We start from the raw sequence: 13111 nt of genomic DNA, 5'->3' as shown, positions 1-13111 counted from the left end.
TCAATAGTGGGTCAGGGCTAGAGCAAAATGACTACTCTGGCAGTTGGTATGGTTGCCAAACCGTGGAGGAGACAAGAGCTGAGGTCATTTCTAAAAAGCTTCTGTGATGGTACGGAACAAGCACAGAACTTTCCTTAGCCTGCAACAAAGGTTGTGTACAGTTTAGATAATTATAGATCTTGAGGTCCAGAAGGAAGTGCCCTAGTTAACTTGTAGCCAGAAAAATAACTATGCCAGGAATGTGGACCTCTTCCAATATCATCACAAGGAAACTTGGACGCTTCTCTGACCTCCATAGGTTCAAGGCTATTTAATCATGTTAACTGACCCAACACCCCCAACCACCGAACTAGGGTTAAGTCTTTCCAGGCAGGTTGAAATATTTCTGTTCTGAAAAGTACAAGAATTTCAATAAGCTTATTATGATGTACTGGACATTTAAAAGAAAGTAATTGAACCAAATGCCTTTTTCTCAGAGCTCCTTATTGAAGGCCTACTTGGGATCCTTCAAAATGGTTGTGTATTCACTATGTCAAAGATTATTCTGAGCATTTTACATGGATTATCTCATTTAATTTTCAGAACTATAATAGACTCAAGAGTTAGATGCCTGGATTTAAAATTCTGCACTGCTATTTAATAGCTGTGTAACTTCAGGTAAGTTACTTGACCTCTTTCTTGGTTTCCCCACCCATAAATTGGAAATAACAATACTAGCAATAAATGATTATTAATATATAATGCACTTAGGATAGTTTGTGGCACATAGTAAGTACTCAATAAGTGTATCTGAGTCACTATCTTGTATCCCAGTGTTTCACCTCTACCAGTGGCAAGCTTTCTAAGAAGCAGTAACTATCATTGCAACTGGCTTATTCCAGCAATTTCTGGCAGTATTCCTGAGGAGAGACTTTTACAGGTCCTTTTGACCGACTGTGGTAGTATCTAAGTCTATAAGTAGACTTCTGGGTCTCTGACATACACAGCAACAAAATGCTTCAGCACCAGCTCACATAATCTGCCCAGAGTCCACCGCATGAAAATGGGCACCATTTGCTGTCTATTACAAGCTCTCCCACGAAGGGTTTCTATCCCCCCACCCAATGGCCATCATCTAATGCTAGGATAGGAAAAAGGCGCAAACACCAAAAGGAAAAGCTAGTAGTTTATATAGATAGATATATAGATATATAGATATTGATATATATTGTGTTTACATAGTCCACAAGTTAAATGCAGGTATCCATAAGAAGAGCATTAACAATAAAAATACAATCTGTGTGTAGCCAAGTACAGAGACTTAAAATGGTAAAACAGCAAAAAGGATCTCACAAAAGTACAAATATACAGTACAAATTGATTTATTTAAAACAGTTACAAAAAAGCACAACAAAATAGAGATTATCCTTAGAATTATTAATGCTTTGTTAAAGATCAGGTAGGATTAGAGGGTAAGAAATGGTATGGGTGGGGGGAGCACCTGACTAGTTCTAAGGCTTTAGATACAATGCGGTTGATTACATATTAATTCAGCCATTACATACTGGGGATGGTAGTTGGGGGTCAGTAATTTATCTACAGGGAACTCCTACACCAATCAGATCCACCCAGACCTCCCCAGTGCCGACCTTCTCTATTCCTTGGGACCCTAAAGCCAATTGAATGACATTCCCATCCTTTCTCCACCCCATTCCATATTCATATATTCTTCCCTCCCCTAAGGTGCTGTGCAAGCTGAGAGCAGTTTGCTCTCTGCAGCTGGAACATATAATTTTGGCTACAGGGATCCTGTATTTGACTAGGAAGGTTGTAGGGGACAGCCTTATTTTTAATACTTCAAGTTTGCCACAAGAACAGTCGGTTTCCCCCCCAACACAAGATTCTCTCAAATGTGAGTATCAAACAAATGAGGGATGAACTCTGCCTTCAGCAATACCAGCAATGCACTAACCACTCAGCTCACAACTACGTGCAAACTCCCTGTCCAGGGAGTGGGTGTAAAACCACTGTGTCATCAGCTCACACTCGTGCTCTCTCTCTCTGATGAACCTCAGTCCCCATGACAGAAATAAATGCTTGCAAGTTTGACAATAGGTAAAGGCACATGGGCTGCTGCCACACACACTGCAGACAGGAACCCAATTTGAGGCCACCTTCACTGCTGAGCATTTGCAGTTAGAATGGCTTTGGGACCACACAGACTTTTGAATTTGCAACCTACAGAGGGAGAATCTAGGCTTAACAGAACTATTAAAGAAACTTTAGTGTGAAAAGTGCATTTATTACTACTGTTCCTGCTGGGGAGGTTCAGCAGGGCAAACCACACCACCTCTCTTCCTTCCGCCCCAGGCACTGTGCATAGTCTGCAGGTAAGGAGAGAGTGCAGTCAACGCTAGCATCTTGGGGGCCAGTGTTATCTTAGGCCCAGACCAGGCTTCTGGTCCAAAGAATGATCCTAGAGTTGAAAGAGCCACTGACAGCTGCAGAGACCCAGGTGCTTATTTTATTATTGCATAATGTGGAAGGCCTTTCTTACTCCAGGGAAGCTTGGAGGGCGAAGGCTTCCCAGCAAAGGGCTAATAGGTTCCTGGTCAACATCCAACTTAGCACAGTTCAGCTCTTCAACTGTAGTGTACACTTTTTCCCATCTGGAAAGTATTGTAGCTTCAATGTGGTTTAGTAAACTTAGCCCTAGGAGGCCAAGAAGCCTCCCTAAAACTTGGCCTCTGCCCTATTTACTTCGCTTTTAAGACTGTGACCTAATCCCCCATGGCCAATTAATCAGGTTATCTTTACTCCAATGGACCCAGGCCCTTTCCCAGTGAATCCATGTCCACCCTCACCTCCAGTGTGATCACTCAACTCTTCAATATGCCTGCCTGTTGCAAGTTTCAATCATACCACCAACCTGTGCATCTCCTATGAGTAAAAATAAAACTAAACCTCACTGAGCAGGGCTAGTTCAAACTTCAAACCCTTTCCCAACCCCAGACCAGATGAACTTGGAGCCAGGTGAACCTCCCTGGGATGCTGGCACAGGTCCTAACCTGGTTCCCCATCATTCATTTTTAAAAATAGGATAGAAGATACCACAAAGGAGAGAAATTAATACACAGAAAACACCCACTTGTAGGACCTGCTTGTTTCTCCCTCAAGACACTCAGATATTTGGAGCCAAAGGGCTCCTGATAAGCACTAAAGCCACATCCCTTTGAATTCACCAGCCCGCCAGCAGCAAGTCATACTATTCCTAGTCACCGAGACTTTGCTATAAAGTAACACTTGCACAGGTGAGAATTAAAAGGATGCCTGGATTTCATGTGTATGGCCAGAGACACGGAAGGACAGAGCTATAAAGGGCAGCAGGCAGGACAATGAGCAGACAGCAGCAGTGGCAAAGCAGCACAGACCAAAGCCCTTGGCATAATGATTAACTGGGACCAAGAGTGTAGAAGGGTCAGTCCAGATCCACTGGGGCCCCTCCGCATAGATACGAGTGCTCAGCTCTGAACTCTCAGGCTCTGCTTCCCCACATAGCCCCCTCCCCACTGCCATGTACACTAATCTTGATAGGAATGGTGATGGCAATACCCATCGTTGACCTGGTTCCCCTACTTTCAAAGTGGTATAGTCATTTCCACTTTGTGTCAAAGTTAGCAGTCCTCCTTTCTATCCCTAAGCTCTGAGAATGTCCTACCCCTGACAAGGGACTGGCTCTGGCCTTCTTCAATTGCCTATTCCCCCAAAAGCTGACAGCTTCCCACTAAAATGCTCACTCTCTCAAAACCACTTAGATCTCTTGCAAACTTGTGAAATTCCTATAAGGAAGAATGGACACGCTATAAGTTACTCTTACTCCTCGTGCCTGGAAGACTGAACCAGAGAGAAAAGGCGAAGGGAATGCCACAGCTCTGACCAAGAATTACAGCACAGAGCTGCTTCTTCTGGGAGACCGTATTTTACAAGACACCTCTGCAGCTCGGCAAAATCAAGTATTAATATATATTAATTACATGCTCACGGCACAGTATCAGGGGAGTTGCTGGCATTGCTTTCCCAGCAAGAGACAGAAGAGGAACAGCAGCAGAAAGGGCAGCGCCCAACTTGTCAAGGTGCACAAGGTTTTCTCTTTTCAGGATTAAGTGGAAGTTACCGGGCTGGGTAGAGGAGCGTTATTTGATTTAAACTACTTGGCAGGTGTCTGGTTAGATATAGATTTCCTCCCATGAGAAGGAAGCTCAGTTGGTGTCCCTGATGGACATTTCTTGAGTGTCTACCATGTGCACGTCACTATATTCAGTTGATGAGCCTTCCTATGGAAGGATGTTTCTGAGAAACCCGTGCAAACAATAATCCCTAGGGATGAGTTGCTCCTGGAACAGCCAGAGAGAAGACCTTCTCCAAGGCCATCCTCTGAGAAGATTCCTCAAGACTCAGCCCCAGAGGCCCCCACGGTAGGAAATAAACCAAAGAAAGCAGCATTCAGAGAGAATGGGGGAACAGAGAAGGGAACGGGCATGAACCCAAATGAGTACAAGGTTGAGTGTTCACCAGACAAGGTTGGTGTTTGGTTCTGAGTGAACCAGAGACTTAAGTACTTGCGGTCAGGTCAGCAGCTTCCTTTGGATGAGCCTCCAAAAGGCGACTGACCAGGTAACTGCTCTCAAGGAATAAAAGAGTGGAGTGTAGGGCTTGTAAAAAACAAGCCAGTTTCAGCCACTTTGTTCCCCCAGGAGAACAACCTTTAGCACCTGAACACTAAGAATGACTCCATTCTCAGGACTCCCCCTCCCCCCAGGAGGTAGGTAAGATTATTTATCCCCATTTGGCAGCTGGGGAGGAAGTGAAAGAGTGAGAGGTCACAAGACTTGCCTAAAGCCTTTGACAGAGCAGAGATCAGACCTCAGAGGTTTGAGACTCCTGATGACAGGCCAGGCCTTGACCCATCCAAAGACATTTCTAAAGGAAATGCCAGGATCGTACCCTGGGAGAAGCCTCACCAGAGAGCTAGGTGGACAATACCCTGAGTTGCTTCAAGAGTCTAAAGACCCCTGAAATACAAACAAAAAACCCACCCACTCACCTGAAAGCTGGTGGGGGAGCCTAATTCTCAATACCCAGTAGAATCCCACAGCCTGAGCTGCTGCTAAAAATTGTAAAAAAAATGTGGGCTTAAGACACAGAAAGGCAGATGCAACTAAGATTGAAAATACTCTTTGCAGAGGAATACCCCACCACAAAATGAAATCTAGGTGACTTCAGGTATTGAACGTTATCGAGACTATCCCAGAACCTTAGAGCTGGCTGTAAAAGGGGACAGCAAGGAGAGGAAGTGGAATTAAAATGGGAGGAGCTGTGTAAAAACTGCCCTGCCAGGTGTATTTGCCCTGACCCAGGGCACAGTTCTCTTCTCGTTTCTCCACCAAGCTGTTCTGCTGCAGAGGGGACATGATTCTTTCTGAGTTTTTAAAAACAGAGAATATAATTGAAGGGGAAACCAAAGAGACCCCTACACACCAAAAACTAGAGGTCTTGGTCAAAGTAAACAAAACCAGTTTTGCAGAAGGGGAAAGGCAGTGCAGCTACAAATTAGGCCCAGGTCAAGAAACCATGCAGAGGGGTTAGGGCAGCAGAAGAGTGGGAGCCACGCAGGCACTTAGGCACAACACAGACAGAGGAGGGGTGCAGGGCCTGGGGAAAAGGGTCCACTGGTTCTTTCAGAAGTTACCATTACCAACTAGATTCAGTACAATTTTGTAGCAGGTCTGGCATGCTGGGTAAGAGGAGCTTTGTTAGGTCAGCTACATTTCCAAAAAACCTGCCTAGAGCCCGGTCAGTCTGGCCATAAGGTCTTTCTCCCAAAGTCCCCTGACTGGGTCCCCGCCAAAGCATTACTTCACTCTGAACCTTGAGGGGCTTCTCTCTCTCCTGGTGCTAGACGCTTGTGGAAGGAATGGTGAAGAGAAATGGAAAAGGGCTGAAGCAGGATCAACCAGAGTCCCGCAGATGAGTGCTCCTCCCCCACAAACCAGCCATAGACATCTGTGTAACAAAATTACCCTTTAAAGTGCACAGCTCTCAAAAGAAGAGTTCTGGGTGGGAACCCCCTTATTCCAACCATGGGGCCTCCTGCCCTCCCACCACAAAAAAGGAAAAAAAAACTTCAGACAGTTGAACTGCTACTATAAGCTGTGGATCATCATTTTTGGCTCTTTCTTTGTTCCCTCCCTCTGCCACCTGCTCCCCAAACCTGACTTTCCCCTTTCAGGAGCTAGGAATGGGGAGGAAAGAACAGGGAGGCCCTGATATTTGGAATGTTTCTTATTCTGCATGCACCCCCTTACTTCCTTGGCCCAGGCCTGCTGCTCCCCATCACAGCATCCTCTGGGGCTGTCCTAAAGGATGCCACAGGGTAATGAGCAACAGACCCTGCCTTGGGAGGCTGCCTTCATGCCTCCACTCCCCTCACCTCCCGCCCCCAATCTCACTGCCAAGAGAGCCATTCCCTGCTCGACATGTGCAAATCCTCTGCCTGCTCACGGTGAGGCCCAGCTCTGGGGTAGAGCCCCAGTCTGGTCAGGGAGAGAGGTTCATTTTCCTGCATTGGAACGCCCTTCGATGGACAGCTTTACCTCCTGTGGAATGAAAGAGGGACGGAGCATCGCAGCCCGTGCCTCCTCCCCTTGCATGCTGTATCTTTGGAAGCTCGGAGCTGGCCAGCAGGCCTGAGCACCAGGCTCTGGCTGCGGGGGCTCTACCATTCGGGAGCCCTCGCCCGATGGCTGGCTCTTCCCCTCACTGTCACATTGCTCTCTGGGTCCCAAGACTGTCCTCTCAGGCCTTTCTCGGGGGGTACCCAGCTGGCCTGGGGGAGCACAGCTGGCCTGAGAAACTGAATTACTGTTCAAGCTCTGTAAACTGATAGAGATGCAGACATCTCCCACCTGTAGCCGATGGCAGGGCAGAGAGAAGAGCTGTGCAGTCCGCCCAGGGCTGCAAGAGGACCAACCCTGACCATAGACAAAAAAAGGGTGCTCGGGGGGCACTTCGATGCTCACTTTGCTCTGCTGCTCACCAACCACGAAATGCAGCATGACAAATCCAGGCCACTGGCTCTCCTGAATGTCCACGACTGTGCTAGAGTCAATCTTCAGCCCCCCGCTCACTTCGGCACTGCGCACAAAATCCTGGGTCTGGAGGTCCTCCACCCGCTTCAGCTCCCCTGTAGCCAGCTGGATGATGGCGCCTTTCATGAAATGGGAGGGCAAATGGGAAGAGGTAATGGGGGGTGGTGTTGGCTCCTTGTCTGTGAAGATGGCTCTGGCCTGCGTGTCCAAACTTGATGCCATCAGGATCTCCGAGCCCATGGGCAGCAGGCCTGCATCAGTTCCAGTGGGCACCAGGTTGCCATTGGCTACAACCATTGCTTTGGGTAAAGGTCTATGTTTCACCGGTTCCTGATGGGACTGAGGGCAGAACCCCCGGGCCTGGTTTTTCTCGGCCATCTCTGCTGGGTTCCTGGCTGGCCCTCGCCCCTCACCCTGATGGTCAGGGGTATGATGGGACAGGTTGAGGGGGCTAGGCTCATCCTTCCTCTGAGCTGCCACCACACGATAGTCCTGAGAAGCTAGAGCGCCAACCACCCGCTGGACCTCGAGGTCGGTGTCCGGGGTCCCTCGGTGTGCTGGCACCGCCACCTCTACCCGTGCAGTCTGAGAACCTGAAAACAACTGTCCATCCACCACACATTCTGCCACTGGCACCGGTCCCTGGCCGTCGCCCTTGTTGTTGGGGGAGTCGAGGGCTTCGCTTTCCCGTCTTACTAAATTTCTCTCTCGCTGTCTCTGTCCATTGGCAGGGGCTGCTTCCAGAGCAGACTGGCCCTCCTGAGGGGTAAGAGCTGGGCTGGCACCAGTTGGAAGGGCTTCATGCAAGGTGTACCCAGCAGGTAGCCTGGACATCTGATAATAAATGGGCATCCGGCCTGGAGCGAGGTCCAGTGGCTGAGTACTGGAGTGATGTGGCACCTGCCCAGGTGGGGAGGTGGCAGAGGGGGTTTTGTTGAATGAGTGAGCCGGGGATGAAGCCTGGGGGGGAGGAGTGGTTCCTTCTGCCAGGAGCGAGGCATATGGCACGAAGTGTGGAAGGTGGGAAGTGGCAAGGTTGGCAGAAGGGGAAAGGAGGGGACTTGGTAGGAAGTTAGGTGGCACAGCATAGGGAAGGCTATAAGGAGACCCAATAAACTGCAGAGAGGTGGATGGGAGCTGAGCATAGTGGATTGGGGGATAGGGGATTCCTGGGTGTTGAATCAGTGAAGACGCTACATTAAATGTGGGGGGCAAAGGGCTCATGTTCACCACAGATGGGAGGCCAGTTGGGGAGAAGGTGGCAGGTGGCACAGCCACCTTATACAGCATGCCATACTGGTCCACCGTCAGGCCAGTGATGGCCTCAGCTCCATCACCCCCCAGGCTGACTCTGGCTCCTGCCTGGCTCTGCCCTGCCACCACAACCCCTCGGGACCACTCAGAGGCATCACTGGAGGGTGTGTGGTTAGTTGAGCAGCTGGTAGTTCTCCCCATATCCTCGCTGGTCACGGGGAGGTCTCGTTTCTTTGGTGGAAGGCATTCCTGACTCCTTTCATGAACAGGTTTCATATTGCTTTGTGATGTTCCTGGAGCCTGGAAGGGGTCGGCTTGCTCCTTGGGGCATCAGAAGGGGCTTCTCTGTGGCTCCCCTGAACCCTCTCTGCTGCTGGCTGGGGCGCCCACATCTGCTAGGGAACAAATCAGAGGCAAAGAAAAGTAACCTAGGAGTGAACCAAATCAAAGGAAACAGCAGAAACTGTGCCCACACAGGAAGATGTAACAAAGAGGACTATTGGAAAAAAGGAGGTATGAGAGAGGGCCAGACAAGGATGCTACCCTCCTTACTCATTCAGCCTAGGACATGAAAGAAACAGTCATAAAACCACAGAGCTACAAGGACAAGCATTCAACAAACCCAGAGACCAACAGCTTCATGATGAGTTGTGCCTCTGATGGGGACCTTGACTGTTCTCAGCATTCTTCCCTAAGAGGGAACTGAACACATGGTCTTTGCTGCTGGCTCTTTCCTCCTAAGTTTCTCCTTTTGCCACCAAAGACTACTGTGCTATCTTCTTTCCTGAACATATGACCTCATCCTCACTTCCTTTTGCCAGCCTCATCTGGATTATGATCTCACCTATCCCCAGTCCACCACCTCAGGCCTGATTAAACTCTCATTCTCTTTGCCTCATATCACCACCATCTCAAGAACCCAGGGGTAAATAAGTACTCAGGTCTGCTTGTGTCTTTCTTTTTTTAAACCTTGCTCCCTAAACCTATTATGAACATTAGTATCTTCTTTGTTCCAGGAAATAACCACATTCAAACTTGGACTCTGTGGGGAGAGTGACTGTAACAGTGTTCTACCATTTATTTGTTTTTCCTCCTCCCCAAAGAGCAACAAAACTCGTCTGACCTCACATAGACTTCGTGTTCCCTAGTCTGGCAAGACTTCTTTTCTTCTCATTGACCACCTGCAATTTGCCTTCTTCATTCATTCCCTTTCCTTTTTCTTTTTGTGTTTTCTTTGTCAATGGCTCCTTTTCCACTGAAGGTCTGCTCTAGGCACCGCTTCCTAAAATTCTGATTCCATTTCTCCAAATATGCCTGTTTGTCACTATCTTAGGTCTGTATGACTGGTAAGAAAGTTCTTTCTCCCCTTTCTCTTGTTGTCACCTTTCATACATGCTTTTGTCCATTGTCATAAAGTATCTTTTTGGTCTGAACACTTCAATGCATATGAACTTTGTCACCTATTTCTTCCAATCAGGCTCCAGTGCTTTAGATCTGAAAAGAGATTTCTATATTACAGTCTGTTCTGTTTTCAACTGTTGAATCCCAGATTTTTTTTTTTTTTTTTGCAAAAAGGTATCCAAAGCTCCTGTAATACCTGAGCTTCCAATGGTGCTTCTGAGCAGCTGTAGTAAGAAGCAGTGTTCGCCCCGCTGGTGAGGGAGCCTAGAAAACAGACATAGGGATAAAGTAAGCAGGAGCCTCACCTCTGACCCCTGCCAGGAGCATCAAGAAAAGTAATTCAAAAGCCACAAAGACATTAAACTCCATGAATCTTCTCTAGAGGCAACAGCACATGTATCTGTAGGAAGACATCCCTGGAAAAAACTTCCCATGTCAAATCTCATTGTTTGCCTTAACATTAGATCCTTCATTCTCTACCTGCACCCCTTCCCCAAAGGTTAAATTTACTTCCAATCCCAATCTCAGGTACATGCACAAATACAAGTGGAAGACTCAACACTGTTCCCAAGTGAACAACGGGAAGCGGGAAAAATCAACTTCACAGATTTCACTTTTATTCCGAGCTGATGAAAACACGGTTGTGGAGGTTATTTAAATGAGAAAAGCGGCACTAGAGAGAAAAGAACAATTATTTATGTTTCTGGGGCAGAAAAAGAGGTCAAGGGGGAGTTACTCAAGGGGAAGCCTTATTAACAGATTTTCAGGATTAAAAAAAAAAAAAAAAAAAGGTCTCCTGTGTGCATGTAAAATTTCCTGAGTGACAACTCTGTACAAGTGCTGAATCAGGAAGGACAAAAATGAAAAACATTGCCTTGCTCCTCATGCAGCTAACCGTGGGAACACAAATTCCTGCCAAACTGTCAATATCTGAATCTACACATGCCTGAAACATCAAGTGCTGAAGCACAGAGCCTGCATCCCTGGAAACACAGAAAGCAGTACTGACCAGGGCTCAGAAACTACCCATTATCCTGCCCAAGTCCTACAGAACCAAACTGAAGGCAACATTTCTCTCTTAAGATTGGCCCAGTGGGACATATACATATACATATACATATACATATACATATACATATACATATACATATACATATACATATACATATACATATATATATGAAGGTGATGAGAGGAGACACCAAGGTGGAAAGACAAATTCTTAGTCCCACAAACACGAATCACACCAGGGGCACAAGTTGTGCATCCCTCCTTTGCTGGGCTGGAAGTAAAGGAAAAGCCGTCAGCTTTCTCCTTCATGCCCAACAAAAAACTGGGGTCACACCTTCAACCCTAGGCATGAGCCTGGCTCCCTGCAACTAAAACACTCAAGAAAATAACCTGCCTCCAGGTCACTGCGGGGTGAGCCAAGCACAAGCTCCTGAAAGGGCTGCAAGAGGCAAAGGGTCTGCGGGAATGACAACAAAGGGCCCAGCCTGGGTACCGGGTGCCCGCCACGCCAAACCCATTTCGGAATCGGAAACCTCGGCCTCTGGAGGGGCTCCCTGAAGGTTTCCCAAGGGGAAGACGCAGCCTGCCACCCCGCTAACGGGGAAGGGGGGCTGCTCCGGAGAGGGTGCCAACGCTGCCAGCAGAACCCAGGAACCAAGAGGCTGAACCCTGCCAGGGACCAGCCTTCGCGGAGGGCGAGGGGTGCGCCCGCCTGGAGGAGAGGGGCTTGGAAAATCCTAGGGGGCATGGCTTCCTGGGACCCCCCAACCCTTGCTCCAAAAAGGGTGGGGGCCGGGATGGGGAATTCGGCGTTGGGGGGGGGGGCGTCGTCCCTTCAAGCAGAGGGGCAGGGGCGAGGCCCGCAGGTGATGCTTCCTTGTTGGGGGCCCCTTCCTGCCCCGAGGACCCGAGACACCCCGGCCAGAGGGGTCACAGCCGCGGGGTCGCCGTGGCCCGAGGCCGCCCCCCCGGGCAGCGTCCGCGGGGAGTGCGCGGGGGTCCGAGCGCGGCCTCTTTCGCCGCCGCGGTCCGCGGTTCGACGGAGCGGCGGGCTCCGGGGGCCGCTTCCTCCGGAGCCCCGAGCCCAGGCCCGCTGGCCTCCGCGGGGCCGGCGCGGGGCCCTCGCTCCTGGCGACACTCACCGGCCCATCTCACGGCGCTCTCCGGGCTCCACCCGCTCGTGCCGGAGCCGCCGCCACCGCGGCCGCCGCCATCCCCGGCCCCGGAGCCGCCCCACACCCAGCGCCCCCCCGTCGGGCGCCCGGAGATGACGTAAGCGCGTCCCGCCCCAGGCGCGCGGAGATGGCGTCACAGCTGGGCCCGAAAGTGACGCTCCGGAGTCCGCCCCCCCTCCCACATCCCCCACTACCCCAGACGGGAGGGGGCTGGCCATCTGCCTGTCACCTCCACACCCGCTCCGATGGGAAAATGAAATCTTCCCCAGGGGGCGGGGTCACGTGAATGGGGCTGGGTCGGGCCCGCAGCTTGACCCCACAATGACCCCGCAGTCTTGCTACTCCAGGAAATTCTAGGGGTTCCTGAGCTGAACCCTGGGGTGTGGCCATTGGCGATCCCGGGCTTTCTGGGCCTGATTTTCTTTCTTTCTTTCTTTCTTTCTTTCTTTCTTTCTTTCTTTCTTTCTTTCTTTCTTTCTTTCTTTCTTTCTGTCTTCTTTCTCTCTTTCTTTCTTTCTTTCTTTCTTTCTTTCTTTCTTTCTTTCTTTCTTTCCTTTCTTTCTTCCTTCCTTCCTTCCTTCCTTCCTTCCTTCCTTCCTTCCTTCCTTTCTTCCTTCCTTTCCTTCTTCCTTCCTTCCTTCCTTCCTTCCTTCCTTCCTTCCTTCCTTCCTTCCTTCCTGCCTTCCTTCCTTCCTTCCTTCCTTTCTTTCTTTTCTTTCTCCTTTCTTTAAATATATTTTTATTGATTTCAGAGAGGAAGGGAGAAGGAGAGAGAGGAAGGGAGAAGGAGAGAGAGAGAAACATCAATGATGAGAGACAATCATTGATCGGCTGCCTCCTGCACGCCCCCCACTGGGGATGGAGCCTGCAACCCCTGCTTGTGCCCTTGGCCAGAATCGAACCCAGGACCCACTGAGCCAAACCAGCGCCTGGGCCTGATTTCTGAAACCCCAGAGGCCACCAGGCCCAGGAGAATAAAGACATCCCCCTGGAGACCCAGGGTGGAGATGGGAGCTCTTTAAGAATTCAGAAAGGGCCGAAACTGGTTTGGCTCAGTGGATAGAGCGTCGGCCTGTGGACTGAAAGGTCCCGGGTTCGATTCCGGTCAGGGGCATGTACCTGGGTTGTGGGCACATCCCTAGT

The 13111-nt window shown here is 49.6% G+C and overlaps 1 protein-coding gene across 7 annotated transcripts; it reads right to left on the bottom strand.

The window, feature by feature from the left end:
* Positions 1-1152: 1152 nt before the first annotated feature.
* On the bottom strand, positions 1153-12069 carry ATXN1L (ataxin 1 like). Of its 7 annotated transcripts, none has more exons than XM_036346667.1 (4): positions 11936-12069; positions 9979-10046; positions 9505-9875; positions 1153-8776 (listed from the first exon to the last, which is right to left on the bottom strand). In XM_036346667.1, the coding sequence occupies exon 4, from the start codon at positions 8655-8657 to the stop codon at positions 6591-6593; it is 2067 nt and encodes a 688-aa protein (XP_036202560.1). In that variant the 5' UTR covers positions 8658-8776; positions 9505-9875; positions 9979-10046; positions 11936-12069; the 3' UTR covers positions 1153-6590. The 7 variants fall into 7 exon arrangements, with proteins under 7 accessions (XP_036202560.1, XP_036202559.1, XP_036202562.1 ...); XM_036346666.1 differs by having other exon boundaries at positions 1153-8773; XM_036346669.1 differs by having other exon boundaries at positions 9765-9875.
* Positions 12070-13111: the final 1042 nt, after the last annotated feature.

The sequence above is a fragment of the Myotis myotis genome, unplaced genomic scaffold (genome assembly GCF_014108235.1).
Source record: "Myotis myotis isolate mMyoMyo1 unplaced genomic scaffold, mMyoMyo1.p scaffold_m19_p_19, whole genome shotgun sequence".
NCBI classification, from domain to species: domain Eukaryota; kingdom Metazoa; phylum Chordata; class Mammalia; order Chiroptera; family Vespertilionidae; genus Myotis; species Myotis myotis.
This window is presented reverse-complemented; position numbering and strand designations above follow the sequence as displayed.

What these genes read in the sequence shown, in the direction of transcription:
- ATXN1L (XM_036346667.1), bottom strand. Translation starts at nt 8,657, where the DNA reads ATGAAACCTGTTCATGAAAGGAGTCAGGAATGCCTTCCACCAAAGAAA.